The sequence below is a fragment of the Tauraco erythrolophus genome, chromosome 1 (assembly GCF_009769465.1).
Source record: "Tauraco erythrolophus isolate bTauEry1 chromosome 1, bTauEry1.pri, whole genome shotgun sequence".
Taxonomy (NCBI): Eukaryota; Metazoa; Chordata; class Aves; order Musophagiformes; family Musophagidae; genus Tauraco; species Tauraco erythrolophus.
Genome location: NC_141465.1, coordinates 112,747,642 through 112,763,967, shown reverse-complemented (window position 1 = coordinate 112,763,967; position 16,326 = coordinate 112,747,642). Strand labels below are relative to the sequence as shown.

At 46.0% G+C, this 16,326-nt stretch overlaps 1 protein-coding gene across 1 annotated transcript in view; it reads right to left on the bottom strand.

Moving 5' to 3' along the window:
• The window catches only part of SLC7A1 (solute carrier family 7 member 1), a 30,614-nt gene extending 14,979 nt beyond the window's left edge, over positions 1 to 15,635 (bottom strand). The window contains exons 1-5 of the mRNA XM_086613042.1: positions 15,510 to 15,635; positions 14,908 to 14,914; positions 8,152 to 8,535; positions 3,826 to 3,984; positions 1,386 to 1,563 (exon numbers count right to left, since the gene is read on the bottom strand). Coding sequence (XP_086469168.1) covers positions 1,386 to 1,563; positions 3,826 to 3,984; positions 8,152 to 8,535; positions 14,908 to 14,914; positions 15,510 to 15,524 — 743 coding nt within the window. The 5' untranslated portion in view covers positions 15,525 to 15,635. The remainder of the gene's footprint in view (positions 1 to 1,385; positions 1,564 to 3,825; positions 3,985 to 8,151; positions 8,536 to 14,907; positions 14,915 to 15,509) is intronic.
• Between the last annotated feature and the right edge of the window lie 691 nt (positions 15,636 to 16,326).

The following is a 16,326-nucleotide window of genomic DNA, read 5'->3' as shown; positions in this document are numbered from 1 at the left end:
CTGAGGGAGGAGGGGAGCCAGCATCCCTGATGCACCAAATGCTTTGCTAAGACTCATCCAAAGTTCATTAAAGTCAACAGACACCTACTGATGTCCATCATTAAAGTTAACTGACAGGCGTCCACCTATCACTGACACCCAGTGCACTCTGCACCAGAGCCACAGATCCACATGCCTGTATTGAGTCATCAATAACATACCCTTCGGTTCAAGTGACTTAGGTAACTTTTTCAGGGAAAAGCCTTTGTAAAGATGAGTTAAGGCAATTAAAGTAAAGCAAATCCCAAATCTGCAAGTCTTATCACGTGTAAGCATCTGAACATTCTTGTAGCTCTGTTGAGACTTAGAAGAAAACTGGCCTGTCACATGCATGCAGAAATAGCACAACCCAAATGTGGATTACTCTGGAAATAATGATAAAGTAAAGTAAACCCCAGACAGATTTTACAAAAATAGTTAAGTGCTATGGGTTAAAGAGCTACAGTTACACTTTGAAGCTATTGTGCTAATTGCTCCTTGCATGGGAATAGCAGTAGGGAAGGACGGGGGACCTTTCCTGTAGAAGCAATTTGTTCACAGTAGGCTGAATTTTGCAGAGAGGCTAAATAAGCGGCTTGTCCACAAGCCAAAACTTGACCCATGCAACATTTACGAATCTCTCCAGATTGTGCCAAACTGTGCTTCCTTGCAGGCCAGCATAAAGAGTTCAGACAGCAAGCCGGGACTGAGCTGATGTACGTAGAGGTATTTAAAGACCCTCATTCTGCGTTGCACAGTCTCAAGCAGAAATGAACAGCCCTGTATCACTGGCAACCCTTGTAAGCTCCTTAATTTGGTCTTATATAGGAAGAAAGGATTTTGGCCGAGTAGCGAAATGTCATTAAAAATGGATTTGTGATGTGCTTGCTGCAATGTATTAAAATAATCTGCAACTTGCCTTCATTTTATTGAGGTGTCTGAGACAAGGTCTCCAAAAGGTACAATGGTGCCTGAAGGATATTGCCCCAGTGCCCAAACAAACTACAGAGCTGTACTTGGTCATGGTTTGATACAGGAACCAGAGCCAGCCTGGTGCAGCCTTGAGTAGGTGTCTAAAAAGCTCTTTTCTCTCCAATTTGGACGCCGTATTGGTAATGAGGCTGGAAGCGGTCAGTTCTGCAGCAGGGCCCACGCTGACCCAGCCTACCTCCTACCAGTTTCAGCCCATCGGCACTGCCTGCTTTCAACAAACGCCCTCCAAAACCAGCTTTGCCTCCTAGGCGTTTCACAAAGGAGGGAGCCATCCCATTCACACCTTTCCTAAATCACTCCACAACTCCCCCCCCTATAAACTTGCCACTGAAAATACATCAATTTCAGACCTGAAAAGAAAAAATCCAACCTACTTGTCTCTGTAAGCACAGTGGGTGGCGTTGTTGTAAATGTCCTGTTCAGTCAGCTGCCAGTTTTTAACAGATCCTTTCACAAAGCCAGAGACCATGACGAAGCCCAGGACAAGGATGTTGATGCAGGTGAACACTTTGTTCACCAGGGCAGATTCCTTCACGCCAAAAATTAAAAGCCCTGGGGAAAAAAAAGCAGACAGGCAGTTAAGTATCTTGCCACCAGCAGCAGGCACTGGCGGCTTGCAGAGGTAGCCCAGCTCTGCCCATGCTGTGCTCTGCCCAAATTACCACATCTCGTTTCTCCACAAAGCCAAGGAGCTCAGGCGGGTCGGGATTAACTCACCCAGGAGAAGGACAGGGACTCCAGCCCAGACATTACGACTGGGGGATGTGACGCACCTTCCCACCCCGCATGCCCATTTGGCACGAGCCCTGGGTAAAGTGCTTTGCTAACACAGCCAAGCTGCTTCCAGTGCTTTCGATGCCAGCTCTGGTCACCTCATGGTGCTACGCTGTGCCACCTAGCCATAGCCACAAACTCCACCCAGAGACCTGGAGAAAGCACTCCAGGTGTTTTTTCATGAAGGAACATTGTCTTAGAGCTCTTGGCCACATGCAGAAGTTATGAACAACATTCGACTTTTCTTAGAAGTAGGGAAAAATATAAGCAGGGACCAAATCAAGGACAACAGCTACTTCTAGTGCTGAGGACATAGAAGAAGATAGCATCTTGGGCTCCCATTTAAATCAGAGGGAGCTTTGCCAGCGAGTTCAGCAAGAGCAGGATTTCAGTCTGTGGTGTTAAGAGCATCCATCTAAGCAAGAGCACGTTCATAGGCTTTGGCAATCAGCATCTCATGGAGGCATAGCTCGGCTTCTCAGAACAACAAGCTCTGGTAACTTGCGTTTGCTCTTCAGAGCTGATTTTCGAGAACCCAAACGTTTAACTCACATCTAAGAAGGTGGCGAAGGGAGAAGGTAAAGAACTTCACATGGGCCTGAGGGAGAACAGGGTGTCCTCACAGCTACTCCAAAGCACTTCAAAGAGAGGGGAGCATACTATGCACTCGCTTTGCCTTCTTTTAAAATAGGAAATAAGCTGAGACAGCCACATCAGGGAAGTATTTGACAAAATCCTGTACCTGCCTAGGAAAACTTGTAAGGTACCTTGTAGAAATCTGAAGCTCAAGATGGTGCAAGCAGAAATAAACTTGTAGTGCTTATATTTAGGACTAAAGCTGCTCATTCAGCAACTTTTTTTTTAAAAAAGAATTGTTTACACTTTTTAATTAAAATCCATGAATTTGCTTCATGCAGGGAAATAAAGCTATCGGTAACCTGTATGATTTTACGCCTCAGCAGTGCTAAAATGAGGAGTCCTACATTTTGTGAATTGTATCTAAGGTGAAAGACCAGATTCTAATTTGAAACTAGAGCAATTCTTATCATATACAAATGAACAAAGAGGAAAATCAAGAGGAAAATCGTCTCTCCCATTCCGATGTGGTTCTGAAAACAGAGGGCTGCTATTGACTACAGCAGTCCTCGATATAGTCCTAGATTCGAATGCAAACCCAGATGCCAAAGCATCCCCTGCTTACGAAGCCTGCTCCCATGAGCACGGCTCACGCTGTGAGACTGCCATCCTGATCAGAGTGGGAAATGTCGCGATAACCTTGTTGGAGCTACACTGCAGCTTCTGCATTTTGGAAACCACAGAGGGGTACGTGAGAAGCATGATTTTTTTAATTTGCCGGAATTTGGCAATGCTTTGCAAGATCCAGTTGGAGTAGAGGTAAAAGTTCAGAAGGATTTGAATTTTACAAATTTTCAAAACTTTTCCAAATTCTAATCGAAGCCTTGGCACATTTTTAGAAAAAAAGAGGCCCTGACTGTTTATCGCACATTTATTTCTCTGGAGTCCTGCATTCACTGTTGCAAACTGAAGCCCATACACACTGAAAAAAAAATCCAAAAAGTAGTACATGAGGTTGTTACTGAGTTCCATATATTGTTTTCTCACTTTCCTGGCTCGAGGCACTGAAAATTGGTAGATTATGAAAGGAGGAATAAGGTTGATAGAGAAACAGAATGAAATTCTTGTGTAACAGGATTTGTGGAGGAAAGGATTAAACTTCCATACCTGATTGAGGATAACAAGTCATCTTTTCTTTCCTCCTTATATAAAATTTGATTAAAGGTTTTAAGAGTGGCTCAAAAAATATCAAGCATGCTTCCCTCTAATTAAAAACCTTGTAAACAGGCTATGCCCCGTGCTAACTCCGCAGCAGCTATATAGGCCAATCCAACACTTGTAGGAAAGAAAGAGTCTTTAATACGTTATCCAAAACAAATAAGGACTTTGTGCCTATTCCAAAACCAAACAATGAAATTACAGAAGAAAGAGGTCCAAGACTCGCAAACTCCTCCAAGGTTTTACCTGTTAGGATGATGATTATCACCACGGCGAAGATGTCCGGGTATTTTGCCAGCACTCCAGGAGCATCCATCGTCATGTATTTTTTACAAAATTTTTCAATGTGCTGGCCTATGATCTCATCAAACGTCGCGCTCCAGGCTCTGGCCACGCTCGAGGTTCCTGTCAGAGGACAGAAAGGATGCAGATCACCTTTCGTGGCTGGCACACATTCCAAACAGGGGGCACCTTGCATGGCTTTTGGCCACAGAGGGCCTCGAAGCAACCTCGCATGCGTTTCCCAAGAGCTGGGAGCAGTCTTTCCTCTGCAGATCCAGCCCACAGCCTGTACTCACGCCTGGCATCTGCTTTGATGGTAATGCACACAGGTGAAACACACAGCTGACAAGATAAAAAAATCGTTATATGTGGTTTAGCTTCTTAGTAAACCTCAACTTTGCCTTAGATATTGCCTAGACTAACCTTTTCCTTACACTCCCAGCAGCCTGGACTTCCCCAAAACCCGGTAATTTCTACTACTAGAGAGATCTGAGCGTCATGCCGGCAGAAGTCCCTGGCAGCCCCAGCTGGGTGACTGCAGCCCAGGCAGAGGGACCTTACAGAAGCCATGTGGCCTCCAGCAGTGCATCGCTGGAGCACCAGAGCCTGGACCACAACATTCGCCCAGCTCTGTAGGCTCTGTGCTCCAGCAACAAGCAGGTCTGCTCCGACCTCCGGTGGTGGAGCAACCAAGCAGGATAAAGACTCAGACACGATTTACGGGTTATCTGAGCGTAAGTCAGCCTATTGCAGGATGCTGGTGATGATCCCAGCAAGCGGCACGACTCCTGCCTGCAGCAAGTGCTTAGACTTCCCTCTCCAGAGCCGCTGCTTGCTGCGGTTCCTGAGTACACCAAACCACACACAGCTTGCCGGCGCAAGGACTGAACCTGGGGACTTAGGACGACCAAGTCCAGGACGTTATCTGGGCCAGAAGAGTCGTTTCAGAGAACTGAAATAGTAACAACAAAGACCTACCACCAGACAGTGACAGCATTGTGTAAAATAAGTAGGTTTGGGTAATAGCCAACTTCTCCCTTTCCTGCATTAAAGCGATTATCGTTATATTCCCAACGCCTTATACAGTACACTATATATAACAGCATCTAATTGCATGATATAATTACTACTCTGCATAATTACCTGGTTAAAAAAAGAGGTTGGTTTGGTTTCGGTTTACAGAGCAGTTCCTCAGAGGACGCCGTCAGGGGCCCCCTCCTACCTGGAACAGTCTGTCCTGACACACTCACCTGCGGGTGGGCGCTCCAGTCCCAACTCCGGCACCTGCAATCGTGTCAAATGATGTCCCTGCTCACCTGCAGCTAAAGCCTGGGCAGCAGTGGCCAGCAGCACCTGCAGCCAAGCTGGGAACACTCACCGCCCCGATCCAGCTTTGCCACAGTACAAAAATAAGCTGCAGAACAGACCTGCTTGGAGACTCTTCTGTTCACCGAGAGCAAAATGCACAGCGTGGATGCTTTTAAAGAGGTGGGACACCAGTGCCATCAATTCAGTCTTGAAAAACTCCAAAAGTTATTGTATACCACATTACAACTTTTCAGCTTAACTTTGGCATGATTGGAGGGAAGAGACTGTTTCTTTAGTGCTATTTGTTTGTCCTGGCTCTAATATTTCATGTTCTAGGACAGGAACAACCAGCTCCTGCATGCGTTATATTAGATGGCAGTTGTTTGGATGCCAGTTTCACCTAACTATCGGCCCTTTATCCTGAACTCTCTGTAACCAACAGACTTGAGGGAGTAGGGGGAAACTGATACTCTTCCAACATTGCAGACACCTGGATAATATCTCACTGTTGCTAGAGAGCACAGTGCAAAGACATTCGGCTTGTATCCAGGAGGATTTACTAGTTCTGGGTCAGCATAACCTCACCAGACAAAGCTGGCTCCTTCCCGCAGCACTCGGCTCCCAGGAGAGCCGTGGAGTTCAGGCGCAGGGCTCGCTGAAGGAACAGGCACAGGCCAGGAGGTCACTGCGTGCCCCAGGAAACCCCAGCAGCAGCTGCTCACCAGGGATGCCGTTACTCATTGTCCTACCAGCTCCCACCAGCTTCCAGTTCCTGAAATGCTTCCCACAATCTGGCACGGTTTTCCCCATACACATCACCCCAGAAGAAAGTTCACACCAGATCTTGCTCCTGGACACCTCCTTCCTTCCGTCTAGGCTATGACCAACCAGTTGCACGCCCATTTTTGCTCATTACGCATAGCCAAGACCCCACACCAGTGTTCCTCCAAGCCAAGTCACTTCAAATAATTACATTAATTACCTTGACCACCCATCCCAGCACCCCAGGATTTATTTTTCCACCCCACAATACTTTCTGAACAGATGTCTGAGAACTTCATTATGAAAACACCAAGTTGGCTCAGTCCCTTACAGATGCAAGCTCTCACCACCCCACCTGGTTTCAGTGGTACTGCTTGGCATTTTCTGCAGTACAACTGAGAAAAAAGTTGGCTTTCTGCCTCTCTCAACCCCCAGCTCTGAATTGCAGTGTGTTCCAACATATCTTTCTCCTCCACACCCCCGAAGCTGCTGGGAGTTGTCCTTGCTCACAAGAGGGACAATTAGCACAGGTTGAAAGGTTGGGTAAGATAAAGAAAAGAGACCTGCTATAGCTCCAATCCTCCCCCAGTTGTTCTTCCTGCTTAGCCACCCTTCCTCCCAAATTACAAGGAAGCCAGTTGCAAACATGCATTTTTGTCACAGGACTGAATTAAAAGTAACAAAGTTGTGTTTGAACACATTCACGGATAACATCTACTTATTTTTTTACTGAATTTTCTGCCTTGTGATAACACACTGAGCAGCCAACTCTGAAATAAAAACTGAGGCGGTGGTTCAAAAGCCATTATGAGAGAACACACACAAAAAATAATCTCAGAATATCAGCCTCAGCCCAGATCCTGCGAGTGTAACGTTCAGTATGTACATCTCTTCATTGTGCATTTGCAGAATTGGGTTTTGGGACAGCGTCCATGGCTATGTCAGTCATTTTGGTGGTTCAGCATCATGGTGGGGACGGCCACATAACTAACTAGATGAGGAGCATGGAAGAGATGATTTATCATTACATTTCTGGAACAGAAGACAAATCACCAAGAAGTCTGTTCAATTTTCCTACGTGTGGCCTAAGCAGAGTCCATTTTAGAAGTCTGGAGGAAATTATATGCTTACTTTTAAAAAAAAACTATTTTTATCCCCTCCTTGCAGTGAATCTGACTCATAAAAGAACCGCAGGACTCAGATTTCCTAAGGAGATGAGTTTAATTGACTCTGGCTTTTCATCCTCTCATTTCTTTTTTTTTTTTTTAAAAGAAAAAAAGGCAAGGAGGAGAAGGTTTCAGGCAGCACACAGAGCAGAGCCAGCACGATCTCAGACAAGCAGCTGCTACATCGCTATATCATTCTTGATGTGATCTTACCCTCCCTAGCACCATGGCAACTAATCTCCAAGGTAACACTTACACATCCCATAAAATGTATTTAAAAAAAAACAACAACCCTCCCTTTAATAATTTAGCATAACATCAATTTTCATTTTAACTAGTCAGTCTTCACTCTCCACTGGCAAGTTGGTTGCAGCCTTAATTACAGGCATGATGACAAGCAGCGTGCCCAGAATGTGCTTGAAAAGGCACCAATCCTTAATTAGCGAAGCGTGGCTTAGTTTTAACGTATCAACTGAGTTGTACACTGCGTGCTCTGAGCTTGATCCAAGGCCCCTCCTAGTGGGAGTCAAGGGCTTAGAAGGGATTTGGTTTGGATGTTTCAGAGACTGTGAACCTGCAGATCACCCTAAGCTTAATCCTGCAGCCATTCACCAGACAAAACTCTGATCTCCAGGTACTTTAAACAGGTCTGAAAGGGACCAGGAATTAATCCTTGATCAGCTGGGAGCACAGATGCTGCTGTGTAAAATCATTCTTCCGTCAGCAGCTTCTTTCCCGGCAGAGGGGACACGCTTTTGCCCCCCGACAAGCACGCAGCGGCCAGGGGATGCCAAAGGGATGACGTGGAGGTGTCAGGAGTCGCAGCAGCAATAGTCCAGTGTCAGGAAAAATCCTCAGCCCCCAGCACACCACCCACCTTGCCGACTGACAGGAACCACCACCAACGCGCCTGCAGCTGAGTCCCGAAATCCTGGGTGAGCGCGGGAGTGCAGCGCCTGTTTGCAACAGTAACGCGCGCACCCAAACACGGCTGGTCTTACAGACTAGCTGCCACCCTGGACCAAAGCCAGGGTCTCACAGCGCACCCACTTACCGATAATATAGGAGAGGATTAAATTCCACCCCGTGATGAAGGCCCACAGCTCGCCCACGGTCACGTAGCTGTAGAGATAAGCTGATCCTGTCTTAGGAACTCGAGCACCAAATTCTCCATAGCAGAGTCCAGCCAGCACTGAAGCCAAGGCGGCGATCAAGAAGGAGATAACGATGGCAGGTCCGGCATTTTCCCGTGCCACGGCTCCAGCCAGTACGTAGACGCCTGCACCCAAAGTGCTGCCGACCCCCAGAGCCACCAAGTCAAACGTGTTGAGGCATCGTGAGAGCCGACTGTCTTCTCGAGTGCAGTCCACGTTTTTCCGGCGAAGAAGCTGGTTTCCAAAGTTGATAATTTTCTGACACTTCATCTTTGTGTTTGGGCCTGCAAGAAAGATGCTGCCATCATTACTTGGACCGGGATATCCCCCAAACCAGCATCACTGCACAGGTACGCTGCTACAGCCCTGTTACAACAAACAGATCTTCCCACTTTCCACCTTTTTTACATGGCAAAATTTCTCCTTTGGCATTTTACCTCGGCTTAGCACAAGGAATTAAAACAGACAAAATCGAAGCGTTTTCTGCTTCCCACTCCCAGTCACGCTGCAATGCATGCCCAGTCCTGGGAGAGGCAGCACTGCACCCCGGCTCCCACTCAACTCCACAACCACCCGCTCCACAGCCAAGTGGTCAAGTCAAAACCATAAAGCCCATCTTTCAGATTTCAGAGTGGTTTTCCTGGGCTGGGAATTAAAAAACCATATATATATATATATATAAAAAAGACAGATATATATAGAGAGATGTACTTATATGTATTTTTTAAGTCTCGGGGCGAACTAAGCGAGCATTACATCCCAAAATAAGGTACCACATGTGCTACTGTCCCTGGAGCACAACACGACCCTGTGCTGCAGTTAGCGACACCACTTGCAGTCAAACAGACCTGCTGGGACATCTCCCTTTTCTAAGCTCCAGCTCCAGCCACAGGCAGAAGCACAGGTTGGTGTTGCCTCCAACTGTGCAGGCTGAAATGGATATAATTTGGGAAAAAAGGACATGCACAACCAAGTTTAATTAAGCTCAGTTACACCAAGGCAAAGGCTTAAGCTATTTTGCATTCACAACGACTGAAGCAAGAGCACAGCAGGGCTCCCTGAACTTCCCCGTCCCACCCAGGACAGAAGCACTGCAGGACAGAGGTGTTTAATGAAATCGTGGGGCAGCCTTTCCAGCTCTGGTCCCATTTCAGCATCTGCGTACGGACCTTCTGGCACAGCCAAACAGCAGCGTGCAGTGGCTTCCACGTGCGAGCAGTTCAGGTGCAGCTCCCTTGCTTTAGACTTTATAATGGGATTAGCAGCAGGGTAAAGCAAATCCCTCTCTGCGGAGTGATTTTCCCTTAGGAAATCCTTCTGGAGTTTCTCTTCCCATGTGAGACACGTATCTTGCAGTGCTAGACCATGGAAAGATTTTGCTATGCAGCACATCAAGCCTAGAAATTGGACCACCTGCCTAGGTGTCCACCTCACACAGGCAGTAACAGCACTCATTAAAAGCTACGATCAGTCAAACTGGCATGGCCAGCAGTGGGGTCAGCTCCTCAAGGACATCTATGGAAACAGTGCCGTTAGGGAGTCTGTCCCTTCAAGATTTATGTCCTTGGACACAGCCCGAGTGTGGAAGTTTTGTCTTACTCTTTCAGAAAAAAATTCAGTACGTTGCTTCAAAATTGTCCTTGTCTTTAGAGCAGCTAGAGAGCTCCTCCTCATAGCATTACCTGAATTGATGAGCACAGCATTAGAAGGAATTTCTTGCTTTTCACTGTCAAGTCTAGCCCCAGTTGTCACAGGCAACCACGGCGCAACATCAGGCCTTCCCTTAAAAATTTCTAGGTGCCTTATGCCCAGTGTTGGAAAGCTCCACCAACACTCCTCTACTCTCCAGCCAAAATGCTTCAGCAGGCAGTGTTTACTTACATGCTCTTGGGCCAAGAATGGCCTTTCCCTGCTCAGTGGTTATAACCTCTCAGCCTTCATTGTGCAAAGGTAAGTGATCCAAGCCCCAAAGACACAGGCTGTCCCTTGCTCTGTCTGCAACTGTTCACCTCTGAACCACCCTCCGAGCAGTGGCATATCCCATTAGCACCCTTCTACTTGTTGCATCAAGAGGGACCAGTAGAAGAAGCAACAAGAGCATCCCAAGAGCAACCACTAAGAACTCCAGTGGGTATCTCTTCTACCAGTATCTCTTTTCCTCTCCCAGTCCCTGACTTCTCACTAACAAGTCCCTTTTGCGCTGTGTCAGTTTCCTACTAGTCCTCATCTTCTTAAACAACTTCCTGTGTGACACTTCAACAAAAGCTTTACTCAAGTCAAGATAAAGGAGAGCTACGGTTCTTCCCTTTAACAAGTTAAAAAAAACAATAGTTGCCCAACTTCCCTGTGCCTCTTATCAAATAAAACTTATCAAAAAAGAAGGAGAATCTTCCAGTCTCTCACAGCTAAACTTACTTATGTCTTTGCTCTTCTCCAGTCAATGGGCACCACCTCCTACTTTGACAGAGGTTCCACTTTGCTGGTTCACCGCTGTTTTCGTGCCCTGGTTCTTTCTGATTATCCATCATTGACCTTCCTCTTCTGAGTGTTGCTCCCACTGGCTGTAGCCATTTTCCTCAGCCCACGCTCTGCCATCCCACCTTCATCCCAACATCATCATCCTCATTCAGAATTTAAAAGTTAGATAATATGATGCTCTGAGCATGAAATCACTTTAAAAATGAATGTCCTAGTAGTCCCCATTTACCACGTTTTGGTTCATGCTGCAGAGCACTCATGGAGTGCACAAACCCCATACCCCCAGGGTAAAACTACACCTGAGGATGCTGCATCTGCACCTGATGGGTGTTTAGCCCACAGGAAGAGCTCCTCCAGAACAATCTCCCCTGTAAGATATATTGTGCAGACATCAGATTCTCAACAACAACTGCTTCATTCTGCAAATCAATGGGCTGCGTTGCTTGCTCATGGGGACACAGTCTACAAGGATGAACGTCATCCTCTATCTCAGACTGCATCCTGTAGCTCCGAGAAGCCCCAACCTGATATCCACACTGCACCATTAAAGCCGGCTTCAGCAGCAGGGCTTTAAAGTGTTTCTTCATTAATTATAGAGAAGGAGAAAGGTTGTTTTATTTAGATGTGATGCTGGACCGAGGCATTAATTTTCCAATGAACAGTGCCTTGCATACCAATAACGGAACAGCAGTGTACACTGCACACTAACATGAATAGTACGCTGAGAATAATGTGTAGGCAAAAATATCACTAGATGGAATTTACGGTATGGTCGAGTGAGATTGGTATGTCATCAGATCCGGGTAAAACTCAGTATAAAAGGTGGGAAAATACACACTAAGAAACTTAAAATTGAGTCAGCTATTAAATCCAATGTTTTAATTTTGTTGCCATAGCATCAACTACAAAATCAAAAATCCTCTTCACTTTTCCAAGACACCAGTCATAAGCCCTGGCTTAAATCCCTTTCTCTTGGCCTTACACTAACTCCTCTACTATGAGAAAATAATTACAACTATAGGAACAAGGCTGAGGATTTACAAGTCCCACCGTGTCAGGAATTGCCTCATCCACCAACAGCTCTCAAACACGCTCCTGAGGGACACAGATTCAGACTAATGGAGAAAGGCAGGTCTTGGGCCAACCTTACAAAACTCTCATTTGGTGAGCCACAGGAATTCCCAACACACACAGAGAAGGAAAACTATTTTTTCCCTTCAAAAGGCAGACAGACCTGTTTACCTAAGTGTATTCACACATCAGTTTGCTTATGCGGTCTCCTTCCCACTTGAACCTTACCCAAATCCAGGTCAGCCAGGATTGCTTTCAGCTGGACACTTGCCCACCTCCCTAAAAGCAGAGACTGGGCAGTCCTGAGCATTGAACTGGGGTAAAATGACTACAAGAGTGCTGCACTGGAGTATCGCCTATGAATTTTACTGCTTTGTAGGACAACACAAGTTCTAGGCTTTGCTTAACTCCCACCAGAGTGATGGAGAGATCCTGTTGATGTCTGCATCTTACAAAGACCACAGTGATGGGGCCAACTCACCCACCCTGCCCAGCGGTGGTGGTGGTTGTGCTTCTGCTGGTTGACACTGAGTCTGGAGCTCCAGGAAATGAGGAGCATCCCAGTGCTGTGTACCAAGAAAAAAACACTACAGAAGACATAAAAAAAAAAAAAGCCCTCCAAAACAAAACAAAGAAACCCCTGCCATAAACTGCAGCCAACTATGAGCAAGATACCCACAGGAGATGTGTTAATGGACTTATTTTCCAAAGCTAGTCTGAAAGTCAAGACCAGTTTGATTCAGAACCAAACTCTGGATTTCAGGACAAACATAGGTTTATTCTGCAGCACAGAAACATCAAGAAATGCCAAAGGACTGGTGAAAAACAGTTTAGTTCTTGCTAAGTCAATATTTATAGCAAGGTTTAGACATTCAATGGCCTGAACAGAGGTGTTAGAAGCAACACAGTAATACGGGAAAGTCCCAGCTGAGATTATTAATAAAGACAGAAAATGGAAAGGATGTAAAGAGAGACGGGTCTGGCTCAGTAAGATGCCGAGTGATGAGCCAAGGAGGTCTGCAGAGATGCAGCATGGCAGGGCAGGGCTCACCTGCTCTGTGCACGGAGCCCCCAGGCTCTGCGTGCCCGTGGGGAAGCACGCATGGACCCCTGAGGCTGAGCTGGACCAGCCACAGGGGAACACAGGAGAAGGTCAGAGGAGATCTTCCTGAGACCCATGGCAGGGGGGTTGGAACTAGATGATCCTTAAGGTCCCTTCTAACCCAAACCATTCTATGTGGCACTAACAATACACTTGCTTGCAGTGTGTAAGCAACCTACTGTCCCCATACACTGCACAAAGCTCCAAGGAGGACATGCTCTGCGGTGAACAAAAGCAAAAGGAGAGGTCAGCCTGTGCAGTCTGCTACTATCTTTGTCTAAGAAGTGCCTCCAGGTGGAGGTGGACCACAGTTCCCCACAGATGAGAGCCACTCTCCCTCCTCCTTCAACCAGCACTGACACCCAAGGAGCTGCGGATGCCAAGTCTATTCCAGGATTTGGCTCAAGGCCTGGGCTTCAAAAACATGCTGCCTAACAATGATGGTAGAAGACCTTTTATTTCCTACCTAGCTATTTAACTTCAATTCAACTAAACCTGGTGTCTTGCAAAACGAGTGTGACTCAGTGTACCCAAACCAACAGGAGTTTTATCTCTGCATTGAAAACGAAGGCAGATCTGGTACCCAATGTCCTCCCCTCCCGCACACATCACGACAAATCACTTCTTGGTCAAGAACGGGGCTGGGGAGGGCCAACGTTCCCAGGAGAGAAACAGCCCTTTTTTGCAGGGATGGAGGATCAGGGCACCAGCCTGGCAAGGATTTTGATGGCAAGAGAATGTAGGATTCATTTGTTAAAAAAACCAATCTACTCAATTATTTCATGCTTACATATAATTCAAAGAGTATCCCACAAAAAACATACTTCAAAATGATTTTAGGTTGGAGCTCCCTCAGGCATACCAACAGATGTCCACAGCTGTACTACAGCTACCAAGGCTAAAGCAGAACTGCTTTTTGTGGATAATTTGTTTAGAAGAAAGGCTATTTAATTATGACAGACCTAGAAATTTAAGGCCAGCATCCTGCAATTGGCTTAATGCCAGCAGACAGTGCTCTTCTGTCTGATCTCAAGATCAAGACATCAGCCTCGTCCTGCCCCAAAAGTATCAGGATTTATCAGGATGCAGTACAAGGGGCCATTACGCTTCTGCCCAAAACCTTTCCTCTGAAATCATTTGTTATCTTCGCAATTGTATCAAAGGGTGATTTCGGCAGAGATTATAATTTTTTCCCTCCTTAGAAGTTGGATCTGGCTGTGATCTCGCTTTCTGAAACAGCCGTTCTTGCCTTTGAAGTAAGGAAACGTGTTCTGGGCTGGTTCCTCTCACTCCCACTCCCAACCATACTTGAAACGATGAGCCTTTCTTTGAATGTACAGTCAGTACTCCTGTGGCATAATGCAGTCCTAATCACATAAAACAATATAAATTAATCCAGAAATGTTACCAGATGGTACACAACCACCTTCAAGTCAAGGAAACTCCATCTGAATGAATGTAGATTAGGTTTGTTCTGCACACACCTAGCTCACACCTCTGCTTTAGCTCTGATTTCTCTCATGAGAAACACCAAGCTGCAAGCCCTGGCTGCTCAGACCTTGGGTAGGAAATGGCTTCACCCCACGGCTCTGAGCACCTTCATGGTTCAGCAGGAGACGAGGGCTTTGAGAGCAGCGGGAAGCAATGACGCACCTAGATTACTTAGCAGGGCAGACCCTGGGGCAGGGGCCACATCCTCAAGTGGAATCCTGTCCCACTGAAGTCGATGGCAAAGCTCCCATCGACTTCAATAAGGGTCAAATCCCACCCATTGCTACTGGTCCTTGTCTTTTATTTACAGGGCATTTTATGTTTGTTGCTTTTGTTCCCTGTCCAAATTCTTGTGCCTTGACTGTATTGTATTTTCAAATAAAATAAGATAGTCTTCCTCCTCTTATCTGACGGTTAACATACCTATTATGTCAGGTTGACAGATTTCCTTCCCCACTAACAACATCTTAAAAAGGGACATTATTCAAAACAATCCCATAAGAAAATAAGCAACCTTGCATCTGGTTAACAGCAAAAAGTAAACCATAACAAACATCTGTCCAGCTAAACATAAAACACCATGTGTAAAAATAAGCTGATGGGGCACCATCTTACATAAGCAGTACTATAACTTCCTAAACAATTACAATTTGTTTCAGCTTCTGAAAAACCACTCCTTATCTATTTCAAGGCCTTGCTGCTCCTGAGAATTTTCTTCTTCAATTTTAAGAGCATAAAATTAAAGCAAATTATGTAGAACAAGGAGTTTTCTACTAAGGAAAGAAGAAAACCCAAGCCTGACCCTGCAGGACGCCCAATGAACTCTCCAGGCACCTCCTCAGAAGAAGCGTGAGCGGAAATCTCCACTCAGCATTGTTCCGCATACACTTGTATCCATTTTGAAACGTGTGGAAACCTCTACAGCCATTAATACTCCTCTCAAGTGACATCCTGTGGACAGTCTTATTTTTCCTCAGCATCCTTTTGGTCTTCAACAAACGTCTCCCCCATACAGCTGTTCCATCACTGCTACTAGCCTGCAGGAGAACAAACAGCTCATGCATATGCCATGTTGGTACATTTGGAAAACAGTGTAGAATGGGTTCGTCTCTCTACTTCTAGTTTGAACATGGGTCAGCTCCCTGAACAAGCATGTAGCAATGATGCAAACTTTCTGATCAACACACAGGTCACAAATCCATTTGGGAGTTCTTTGCAAAAGGCTGGTGTTGCTGCTCCCATCCCCAAGGTAGCATCATTCACAGAGAAGTCCTACACAGAAAAAGAAGAGGTGGAAAACCTTAGTTCCTACTACTGCCATTAGCAATACAGATATCTTTAGGGTGCCAGGTTTGACTGTAGACCCCTAGATGCGAAGAAGTTATGTCGTAAGGGACCAAACCAGAACCACTGAATGCTTTTTCAAGCATCATTCAATGCAATGAGGAAAGCCAACAGCCACCAAGGTATGTCAGCCCTGGATGCAATCCATTACAGTATAAAGCAGGACTTGCGTCAGATATGTCCTTCCAAAATCTTGCCTTGGAAAATCTCCAATGTTTTGTTACATTTGTCTACAACAAGTGATGGAGCAGACAAGACAGCTACAGCAGATGTTGAGCTTTCCTCATGAACATTCGAACATCTATCTCAAGACTTCTAGAAACAGAAGCAAAAGACATGGCATCAGACCATAAGGAGTATCTGGCTGTGTCCCTGAAGCTCCTGCAAGCATCCCCATCAGCTGTGCTGGAAGAGGCAGCTTTGAGAGGACAGCCTTGGGACAAGTGCTGAGAACCGACCCAGAGGCTGTGGTCACAATCATTCGCAGATGCCAGCCACCAGCAAAAAGGCTGATGAAAATAAAGGCATGACCAAGCGTTAACATTATGTGAAGCTGGAAGATACCCCACCAGAGCAGCAGTAACAGCAA